This window comes from Micromys minutus, assembly GCF_963924665.1.
Source record: "Micromys minutus genome assembly, chromosome: 21".
NCBI classification, from domain to species: Eukaryota; Metazoa; Chordata; class Mammalia; order Rodentia; family Muridae; genus Micromys; species Micromys minutus.
In genome coordinates this window covers 32,465,095-32,477,203 of record NC_137956.1, presented here as the reverse complement: position 1 = coordinate 32,477,203, position 12,109 = coordinate 32,465,095, and the positions used below count along the sequence as shown (strand labels likewise).

The 12,109-nt window shown below is 37.5% G+C and overlaps 1 protein-coding gene across 2 annotated transcripts in view; it reads left to right on the top strand.

Annotated features, from left to right (window-relative positions):
- Positions 1-12,109, top strand: part of PPP2R3A (protein phosphatase 2 regulatory subunit B''alpha) — a 133,782-nt gene that overhangs the window by 104,248 nt on the left and 17,425 nt on the right. For both annotated transcript variants that reach the window (XM_080934442.1, XM_080934443.1), the window contains 5 exons: positions 770-926; positions 4,019-4,067; positions 4,993-5,082; positions 10,539-10,714; positions 11,394-11,512. In XM_080934442.1, the coding sequence (XP_080790568.1) occupies positions 770-926; positions 4,019-4,067; positions 4,993-5,082; positions 10,539-10,714; positions 11,394-11,512 (591 nt within the window). The remainder of the gene's footprint in view (positions 1-769; positions 927-4,018; positions 4,068-4,992; positions 5,083-10,538; positions 10,715-11,393; positions 11,513-12,109) is intronic.

The following is a 12,109-nucleotide window of genomic DNA, read 5'->3' as shown; positions in this document are numbered from 1 at the left end:
ACTTATATAATGAATAAATCTTTTATTTTAAAAAAAGGAGATTTAGCCCATTTATATTTATTCTTGATGTTTTTCTATTAAGTTTTCTTAAAGTTTTTCATTTATTAAAATGTTTTAATTTTTCTACCCATTTAAATGATATTCCTGGAGTCTCCACTGGAGGTACAAACTCAGAGAATAGCTCAGAGCCCTTAGCTCTGTCCACTGCCCTCTGCTTCGGGCCACTATATATACCTACAATTGTATACATGAATAAAGCTTATTCCAGACATTATATGCATCTTCCCATTCTTCTTAATATTGCTCATATAATTTTGAAAAAGTAAAGACTCTTAGTTTATGAACATGAATAGTAGAGGGCTGTTTATTATAAAACTGTTTATTAAAAAGTTACTCTTTTGGCCAGGCAGTGGTAGTGCATGCCTTTAATCCTAGCACTCAGGAGGCATAGGTAGGTGAATCTCTGAATTTGAGGCTAGCTTGGTCTACAAAGCAAGTTCCAGGAGAGCCAGAGCTACCCAGAAAAACCTGTCTCAGACCACACAAACATAAATACACACACACACACACACACACACACACACACAGACTCACATACACACACACGGACACACGGACACATGGACACACACACGGACACACACAAACAATTCCTGGTTTGTCCCAAAATAAAAATTTTAAGTTAATGAACAGAAATTTTCAAGACTATAATGGTCAAAGCTAATTGAATATCATTTAAAATTTAATTATTTTATTCATACCGTTTCAGACTCTGGCCCTTTTGGAGGAAGAAGAAGATATAAACCAAATCACAGATTACTTCTCTTATGAACATTTCTATGTCATTTACTGTAAATTCTGGGAACTAGATGGTGATCATGACCTGTACATCAGCCAAGCTGATCTCTCTCGATACAATGACCAGGGTGAGTGGTTCTATTGATGTTAAAGTAAACCTATTTTTAAAGTTATATAAATTGTCTCTCCTTGCTATGAGAAATTCCCTTTCTTAAATTCCTTAAGTTTCTTTATAGGGCCAATCATTTTTAAATGGGAATGTACAAAGGTATTTTTTTTTTTACTCTGTAGACTAGGCTGGCCTCAAACTCATAGAGAACTGCCTGCCTGTGCCTCTCCAGTGTCAGGGTGAAAGGTGTGAGCCACCATGCATAGCCAAAGATCATTTTTTAAACTTAGAGACCAAAGGAGTTTGGCGGTAAGTAACCACAGTTTCGAAAGCTGGAAGTCTTTGTAGTAGTATGTATCATTAAGCTGATAATTAGATGCAAGTCCATTTGAAAACTTTCTCACTTAATATTTCTATCAATGCTAAAAATGAACTTCTCCTGACCCCCTTCTACGTTCCCATGGCTGGCCTGGAACTCAGTATGTAAACTAAGCTGCCCTGACTCTTGTTGGTCCCTGATATTTAATATTCTTTTTCTTAAAAGCTCAATCTTTGTTTATATAACATTTATGTTATTATATAATCTTTTTGAGTACACTTTAGCTGTCTTCAGACACACCAGAATAGGGCAGCAGATCACATTACAGATGGTTGTGAGCCACCATGTGGTTGCTGGGAATTGAACTCAGGACCTCTGGAAGAACAGTCAGTGCTCTAAACTGCTGAGCCATCTTGCAACCCCCTATGTAATATTTTCTACTAAGTACCAAGGTATATTGATTCATTCTTCTCTCATAAGATTATCCTTATTCTATCTTTAAATGTCTTCTGAGCAATTTTTGAATCAGGCTTTGTTATTTTAGAGACAAATCTTTAGTGTGCTAAATTTTGTTTCTGTCATTTCGAATATGGAATGTGACAAGCCCCACTTAATGAATGATTGATTTTTTACAGTACTGGGTATTTTAAGCCCAGGGCCTCATATGTGCTTAAGAAAAGCTCTACCATTAAGCTGCATTCCACCATATATAGCCAGTTTTATCTGATCATCAAGTTTCATAGCGCTTTGCACATTTAAGAAACTTAAGATTTGGTTTGGTTTGTTCTGGAATAGTCTGGTCTAGTCTGGTCTGGTCTGGTGTGGTTTTGAGCCAAACACAGTAGCCCAGGCCTATAGTCTCAGATCCTGAAGAAGCTGAGGCAGGAGGATTTCTGTAAACCAGTATTTGGAACACACCCTGGGCAATGTAGACCCTGTCAATGGAGGTAAGGTAGGGAAACCAAAAAGGTTCTTTCTTAAATTCTTTGGTACCAAACAGGAATTATGAGCAAATACTCAAGCTACTTATTTGATAAACATATCAATACTATTGCCTTCATCCTTCAGGTAGTCATAATCTTTCTATCATCAAAATAGCACAGATTACCACATTCATAAGTGTCTCAGATCAGCTGTATTAGCTATGCATTTCCCTGTTAACCATGTTTGTGAGCCAGCTTCTAGAGTACAGTCTATTGCTCTAAAGCCTCCCTCCTGTTCTTACTGCCATCGTTTCTAATATTGTATTTACAAACTAAATCAATGTTAATGACACGATGGAGGGGACACTGAAAATCTATCTACATTCTTGTCCACTCACCTAACTCAGCTTCAGACCACTCTTTAGTTTAAACCTTCCAAAGCTAAAACAACCTTTTTAAAAGACATGAAGGGGCAAATGTGCTGGCTCAGCACTTAAGACACAGGCTCCCTTCCCACCACCTATGTAGCACTTCACAAATGTCTGTAACTCTAGTGCCAAAGGACATGGTGCCCTCTTTTGGCCTGTATGGGCAACAGACACACATGTGATGCATGTACATACATGCAGGCAAAGCACTCATACACAGAAAATAAAATTAAATTGGCTTAAAAGATGTATCATTAGAATTTAATATTTTTGCTGTTTTCTATGTACTTTTCTCTGTAGTACAAAATATTTATTCAATAAATCAAAAATCAACAAAGTACAGAGACTACATATGTGGTTAGGCATGGCTATCTTGACACATTTTCTTGGTGCATTTCTAATTTTCCTAACCAAATTGACTTGGCTTTATGTTGACTGTACCTAACTCTTAGCAGAATAATAGACACTGGGAGCTGCAGTCCTCTATTGGTAGTCCTGAAATTTTAGTATGCAGTCCATTTCTTGGGGTACTTGTTAGATAACAGGTCTAGAGATCCCTTCTCTCCTCTCTCCTCTTATTTCTTTCCCTTCCTCCTGATCCCCCTCCCCACCCCCTCCTTTTAGCTATTTTGAATTAGTAAAGGTATACTGCTATATATTTTCTAAGGTCTGTCATAAAAAACCAACATACTATTTAAAGATTGTTACCAGGGATGTAGCTCAGTAGTAGGTTAACTGCCTAGCATGTTCAGTTCCCCAGTAGAACCAATAGCAACAACAAACATTCAGTGATGGGGTTTCTTTTGAATGTTGTATCTTAGACTGTTATTGAATGGGATATGAGAAAAGTGTGTTTATGTCTTAGAGTCTTCTCTAAAGCTGCTTGGAAGCATTCTCCATTTTACTTTGTGCAGTTCCTGTAACAATATAAAACGAAGCAATCAGTGTCCCTTTAATTTAATATTAGGATAAAATTTGTCTTATTTTAGAAGAAACTTTGTCTTGTTTCATTAGACAACAAAATCAATACATATTTTGTGTATTTTTGTCTTAGTTGTCAGGATGTTCAGAATTAACTTAGAACTCAACTATATAAATACCTAAACAGATGTCAGGTACATTCATTTGCCTGATTTTTTTTTTAAATCAGTGGTTGATAGCTTAAACCTACCTCAGTCTTCTAAAAAGTATAAATTATGTGTAAGAAAGAATTTGGGATCTTGGCAAACAAAATTACTGCACAAACGGAGGTAGGAAGCCCAAGGTCCCACCCTGACAGAGGAGATTCTCACTTTCCTGTAAGTATTTCCCCAGTGGTAGTTTACCCACGACCCAGGGCAGCTCCACACACATACGCATATGAGAAGTACTAATTGAGGGGAAATGAAAACAAATTGTTTAGGAATATTTCTAACTAACTGTAATTCTTATTTATATTTAGCTTCATCAAATAGAATTATTGAAAGAATATTTTCTGGAGCAGTAACAAGGTATGAAAATTTAAATTTTTAATTTTATTTAGTGGGCTAGCAAAAACATTTAATAGAAAAATGAAATAAAACAACTTGAGTTTCAAAATGAACGATACTATTACAGTAATCTCAATTTAGCAAAGCTTTCTGCATAATTTGGCAGGGCTACTAAGTCATATTATATCTAAAAACTATACAGTTGTGGCTTAATAAAAGATAGTAATTCCTTAATATTAATCCAATGTGGCTACATGCTAGTGGTACATGCCTTCAGTCAGCACTAAAGAGGTAGAAGCAGGCAGATTTCTGTGAGCTCAAGCCAACCTGCTCTACAGAGAGAATTCCAAGACAGTCAGAACTACTCAGAGAAACCCTACCTCAAAAAAAAAAAAAAAAAGAACAAATATTAGTCCTGAATAACAATATCTTATCAAATGGGAAACCAGAGCCTGACCTAGTACATGGACCTGTAATCCCCAAACACTTAACTAAAAGTAAGCTGGGCATGGTGGCACATGCCTTTAATCCCAGCACTTGGGAGATAGAGACAGGTGGATCTGTGAATTCAGGGTCAGCCTGGTCTGTATAGTAAGTTCCAGCTAACAAAGGCTACATAGTGAGACCCTGTCTCACAAAAATTAGCAAAATAATAAATTAAAAGTAAAAGAAAGCACTCAGTGGGAGGTCAAACTCTAACACCATAAAAGCAACAGGGTTTTTTTTTTTTTTTTTTTCTTAATTTAGGCAAATGTCTTCTAGTTTCACCTTGTAGGCCCTTAAAAATGAGATAGGCCTCAAAGGTCGCACTTTCTAAACTATCCAGCCTTATGAAAACTCTTATCATTTTCTTCTTCTGTTTTTTTTTTTAAGTAAAATTCTAAAAAGTGGAGTTACTTTATTTCTAAATTGCTCAGGAAATTTTATAACCATGTGTTTTCTTCAGAGGAAAAACTGTACAGAAAGAGGGAAGAATGAGCTATGCAGACTTTGTTTGGTTTTTGATTTCTGAGGAAGACAAACGGAACCCGACCAGGTAAGGTTTGGTTGTCAACATGTAAAGATGCACAAAGCTTGGAAAGAACATGGTGTGTGCTTATAAACTGACCTAGTCTAAACATGGTATGTACTTGTCCAGTGACCCAGTCTAGGCACAGGAAGACATGTCAGGCTGTCTCTGTCCTAGAGGAGCTCAGTCTTGGAAAGGAGAGGCACAGAACCCATGGTCATAGGGTAGAAAGTAAAAGGCTGCTGAACATATAAAGTGAAGCCTGCTCCTCCTGGAAGTAAGAAATAAAATTTATATTAAATGTGGAATAAATTCTGCAAATTTTAGTTCTTCTATAATCTTCACTAGTTCTGCAGTAAATTGAAGAAGGAAGGAAAAGCAGATTGTGGGACTAGAAGAATGGCTCAGTGGATAAAGCCATTCCATGCCAGCTAGAGGACCAGAGTTGGGATCTCCAGCACTTATATAGAGCCAAGGCCTGAGGATCCCACTTATAATTCTAATGTCCAGGAGACACAGAGTATCCTTAGCGCAATAGTCTGGCTAGCTAGACTAGCGGAATCAGTGAAATGCATTTAACAAGAGACTCTCCCTCAATAAATAAAGTGGAGAGCACTTGGAAAAGACACCTAACATCAACTTGCGCCATCTATATGCTTATGCAAGTGTGCACTTTCACCTACACACATACATGTAAACATGCCAAAGAAGCGTCAGCAGACTGACTAGTATGTAAGGGTATAACTTCATGCTCCCAGTTGAAATTTTCACACCCCTTCCTTGGCACTCTCAAATATGCCTTAATTTGTAATTTGAATTTACATATTTCTTTCCACTACTGTCTCCTGATTAGGCCAAAGACCTAGGTCCCTCTGAAAAGGACCTCTTGCCTGTAAAATAATGTCCTATACACACTTAGGCATTCTTTGATGTAGATTTGGATTCAAAAATTATTGAAAAGGCTGGAGAGATAGCTCCGCAGTTAAGAGCACTGGCTGTTCCTCCAGATGAGTGGGATTTGATTCCCAGCACCCACAAGGCAACTCACAACCATCTGTAACTTCTAGCCTCTAGAGCCGTGGTTCTCAGCCTGTAGATCACGGCCCCCTTGGGTTCACATATCAGAGATCCTTCATATGAAATAGTTACATTACACTTCATAATAGTAGCAAAATTATAGTTGTGAGATGGCAACAAAATAGTGTTATGGCTGGGGTCACCACAGTGTGAGGAACTGTATTAAGGGGTCACAGCATTAGGAAGATTCAGAACCACTGCTCCAGTAAAACCAGACACACATGTAGTAGAACATAGACATACATGTAGTATAACATAGACATACATTCAGGCAAATATCCAAACACAAAGTTAATTAAAATTTTAAGTTACTGAAATGTTTAGTATTATGTTCATAAATAATTGAAATGGGAAATAAGCCATTTTTAGGACAGCTACATTTTAAAATAACTGCCATTATAAATACAGTGATTTGTAATTTATCTTAGATTAGAGAACATGAATGAAGAAAGTAAATATTTCTGATGTGTACATGTGGGTACAAAGATATATGCTGATACAAGTGTGTGAACATGAGGTGGGCCTCAGGAGCCAGCTACTTGTTTTTCACATAGGGGCTGTCACTTGGACCTAGGTTTGCCAGTTAAGTTAGCTGGATGAGGTCTCCATCTACTGTGCCCAACACTGGATTAAACCTTAATTGTGATATTTTAAACTTTCGCATAGCCATGCAGTCCAGCCTCAAGGGCATCTTCTGGGTATCCCTACAGAATCTGTATCATAATGGAGAAACACTACGTCATATATAAAGGCAGGCCCATCAGTGCCAGTAGCCAGCCTGGCCTGGAATAGTTTGAAGCAGAACACAGCATTGGACATAGAGGTAGCTTTAAAGTCTGATGTATCTGGCCTTCTAGCTCTTTGACCGTATTGAATGCTTGCTGATAACTTCTAAAAAGAATCCTAAGAACTTTCTTGCTTATTCTATGGGTAAAAACTACTGGCTTGGGCAATTAACACCTGTTGCATAGCAGTGGGGAATTAAGTAAAGAATTTACTGCTGTCACTCCCTTCTCTGTCCAGGCAGCCAGATGCCTCTCTAGCTTGGCTGGTTAACTCTTTGTGAACCAGAAAGGAAGGAAAGGAAAAGAACTAAATGCCTTATATGGGCAGATATGCACAGACACATATCCATTCATACACACATTTACATTATCATTCATGCTCATTTACACATTAACACATTCACATTTTTTTGGGTCCAACCACCAAAGTGGTTGAGTCTTATACACTCCACAAGTATTCATGCTTACATACATATATACCTATACACATGTACAAAAAGATATACACAATTGGATGAATGGATGAGGCAGAGTTCCCCAATTCAAACCATTCAATCAACAATTTTATTTCTTTGCTCTGACCTTTTTATATCTTCTTAGACAAAAAGTTCTTTAGAAAATTGCCTCAGAGATAAAATGTTACATAAAAAGGGAGTTATAGAAGGATGTTGATATTAAATTCAAAGCAGTGTTTCATTCTATAAGCTTATTATAAGTTCAAAGCAACAGTTTTTACATGGCCTTACCTAAGTATCATGCACACCTATGGTATGGCTTCATCCTTGGACCCCAATGCTTTTTCTTGAACACAAATTTGTCCCAAGTCAATTTCTCTTTTTAGTGTGACTATGAAAGCTCATTATATTACTTATTAGGCAGACTTTACTTACTATTATAAGTGAGCACATTCTATTGTTGATTCTAACTTTATTACATCTTTCTAGCAAAGCAGCTAAGACCATCTCTTAAAACTATCTTCCTAAACTTATTAAATCAAATCAGGAATTCTATAGAATCATTAATTCATCTAAATAGCATTAATTCATGAAAGTTTATCATTATGTTGATATGCAAGAAGTCTGATCAATAATAATAATAATCTGATAATAATGCCCAGGGATTATTACATTAATTTAATAATGAAAGGAAAGGCATGTCAACTGCAATGAAGTCTCTTTGGAATTTAGCCATTGAGCTCACCCACTGAAGACCATGCAAAATCAATGGGCCACCTGCTAGCCTTAGCCTATCCTAGATGGCTCCTGACACATCCGAATATCAAATAATTTCTCAATAAACAAGGAGGTTCTGAATGATGTATTTAAGTTCTGAAAGGCCACAACTGCAAACCTAGACTACTGTGCTCAGCAAAACTATCTATCATAATTGATGACAAATGACCTTCCATGATAAAAGTAGGCTAAAGAAAGAACTAAGCCAACTCCCCAAATAGATAATATGGCCATCCCGCCAAAAGGAATCTACAAAATTAAAATACAATCCAAATAAAATTTTCAGTGTGCTTTATCACAGAAATAGAAAAGGCACCTTTAAAATTCGGATGGCTAAAACAATCCTAAACAAAAAGAATAGTGTTGTGTTTCCTCTGAGAAGTTCCACCCAGCCGCTGACTCAAGACAGATGGAGACAGCACATCCAAACAGTGGATGGAGCTGGGGACTCTCATGGAAGAGTAGGAGCAAGACTGTGGGGGCCCTGAAGGAGACAGGAACTCCACAGGAAGGCCAACAGAGTCAACTAACCTCGACACTGGAGCTCTCAAAGTCTGAACCACAACCAAAGGACCGAGGCCTCCCCATACATTTATAGCAGATGTGCAGCTCGGTCTTCATGTGGATCCTGAACATCTGGAACAAGGGCTATGCCAAAAGCTGTTGTCTGTCCATGGGATATGTTCTTCTGGCTGGGATGCCCTTTTTTTTCTTTTACTGAAAATAATTTTTTCATATAATGCATTCTGATTATGATTCTCCTCCCCCAACTCCTTCCAGATCCTCCTCCCCTCCCATCCAAATCCACACAAACAGGCATCTAAAAATAAATAAGATAAAAACAAACTAATTGGGATAGTACAAAACAAACAAAAACAGAAGAGCCCCTCCAAAAAAAATACAGACTTAGGCACACACACATTTGCACACAGACAATCCCCATAAAAACACAAAGCTAGAAGCCATAAAATACACACAAAGGACATGTAAGAGGTTGGAGTGGGGGGGTTGGAGCCCTGACAAAGCATTATGAGACAAAGAAACTCCAAAACTACCATTGAGTTGATTGTGTGTTAGTCATGGGCATGAAGCCTGCCCTTAAGAGTAGTTTGTATGCCCAATGGACTCATATATGTAAAAGTTAAAATCCTAGGAGATCACATCTAGAAACTACAATGTGAGGCCCCCTTCAAAAAAAAATCTGAAGAAAAAGCAATATTGAACTTTAATTCTAGAATTAGCTACGCTACCAAATTAGAGGTTGAAAAAAAGAACCTTTACATATTTGAGATCTGAGCCACAAGGAATATCAAGTACTCAGGAACTAGATCACTGACCCGAGAGTTGAAGGCCATCTAAGATGACACAGTAAGAGTGCATTTAAATTAAAATTTAAAAAAGGAAAAAAAATGCAAGATCAAAAAAAATTATGGATGGTTCAGTTTGATCCTTGGCATTCATATTTATAAAGACAAAAAGCCAGTTGTGGCACACACGTGTAATCCCAGTGCTAGGGAGGTGAGACAGACGGATCCCTGGGGCTCACCAGTCAACTAGCATAGGCTATTTGGCTAATGAAAGGCCCTGTCTCAGACATGAAGAAGCAACTGAGGAAGATGACCAGTGTTGATCTCTGCCCTCCACATGCATGCACACATGCGCACACACAGAGAGAGACAGACAGACAGACAGAATTACCTGCTGTAACTCTTTTTAAGATACTACTAGATAATGTGCCTTGTCAAAGGATGGGAGAAATGTGAGAGCCAAGAGAGATAATAGAAAAAGGAACTTCAAGATGAAATTGTGAACCAAGCATAGAGACCAAACCAACCATAGGAAATTAAGTCAGAAGGAATCAAAGAATATTTTAAGAAAATTTGATTGTTAAAATACCTGCTGTAATTTAATGTGAATCTAAACAACTAGTGGCATTTTATTTATATTTATATTTAAAGACACAGGAAGCAAAGCCAATGAGAGATAAAGAAACATACTGTTATTAACTCTAAATAATGAACAATTTTACTGTATTAAGTAAATGGAAGTGATAAAGGCCAAAATAGATACCTGTTGGTAAAAATCAATGTGCAATTCTTGAAACAGAAAAATGAAGAGAAATATGGGCATTTGCTCTGAAAATAGGAAATAAAAAGCAAAATAACTGGCATTTGGAAATGACTGGCTCTAAAATTTAAAAACAAGAGACAGAAGAGACTCCCAATAGATTTTTTTTATTATATTTTCGGTTATGAACCTGTCTTTTAGTGGCTGAGCCACTGTTTCTCTAATGAACTTTATAAATTAGGCATAATCTGCAGCATGTGGGTAGATTTACTGTAAAGAAGCTCTCCCAGGCCCATGCTAACAAGCACCTTTCTCCTCCTAGCATTGAGTACTGGTTCCGCTGCATGGATGTGGATGGAGATGGTGTCCTTTCCATGTATGAGCTAGAGTACTTCTATGAAGAGCAGTGTGAACGGATGGAAGCCATGGGCATTGAGCCCTTGCCGTTCCATGATCTGTTGTGCCAGATGCTTGACTTGGTGAAGCCAGCTAGTGATGGTAAGGCCAGTGGAACAGCGTTTACACTGTTCATCCTTAAACAGACTGAACACTGAGTTCTGTAGTGTCCTGATACACTCCACATTCCAGAGCTGCTTTTACAGGCTTCCCAACTACAGAAGAATTTAGTTTCTCTCTCTTTGACTATTAATGTCAAATACACTGTGTAAGAAATAGACCTTTTGGGCTGGAGAGATGGCTCAGAGGTTAAGAACACTGACTGCTCTTCCAGAGGTCCTGAGTTCAAATCTCAACAACCACATGGTTGTTCACAACCATCTGTAATGAGATCTGATACCCTCTTCTGGTATGTCTGAAGGCAGCTACAGTGTACTTATATGTAATAAATAAATCTTAAAAAAAAAAAAGGAAAACTTTCCATAAAGAAAAAAAATAGATTAGTGACTCAGGGGTGTGGGGAGGTAGAGAGGATTTCTCAAAGAAACTACAGTTCTTTGCTGGGGCGGGGGCAGGGGCAGGGTGTGATAATGTCACAGTGTTGATGGTTTCACATCATGAGTATACTTAAAAGCCACTGGCATATACAAGTTAAAAATTACTTTAGAAAACTGTGATTTATAATAAATGAACATATATTTTCAACATCAATGAGGTTTTTTTGTTTGTTTGTCAAAAGAGCTGCCAGTGAAATTTACAGGGTATATTTGTCTTTCCACAGGCAGAATAACTCTGCGAGATCTGAAGAGGTGTAGAATGGCTCACATCTTCTATGACACCTTCTTTAACCTGGAGAAATACTTGGACCATGAACAAAGAGATCCTTTTGCAGTCCAGAAGGTAACAGTATACATAGAAATTGAACTCTCAGAGCTGAGTACCAAAGGCAATATGCTGCATGTTAAATGGTCTGTGTATATAGGCTCTCTGTATTTAAAGATAATGCCTAAAATACTTGATCAAATATGAAAAGAGACAAAGTCTAAAGCAGAGGGAGGGGAGAGGAAAAGGGATTATTTGAGTTCAAGCCCAGCCTGATCTATCAAGCAAGTTCCAGGACAGCCAGGAATATATACAAAGACCTCGCCTCCAGATGAATTAGTAAATACTAAGAACACATCTCATCCCACAAGCAATCTTGCAGTTTAGGTAATCTCCACCTCTAAGTCCTTGCTATCTAGTGGGCTATATTGATAGCTGTGGGCAGTTGCAAACCTTTAAAAATTAGTTTCAAAAAAGTAGTTTTGAAAGAGTATATCAGCTACACTGACCTTGGTTTAATTGTGCTATGCACTTCCAAGATAGTGAGGTAAATAGATTTACCCTTCTAAGTAATAACAGAACTCCATTAACAGACAGCTTCAAATAATGGAACACTTCTTCAAGTATTAATTATTCCTGTGTATGGTTATCAGTTTTAAATGTCATTCTACATAA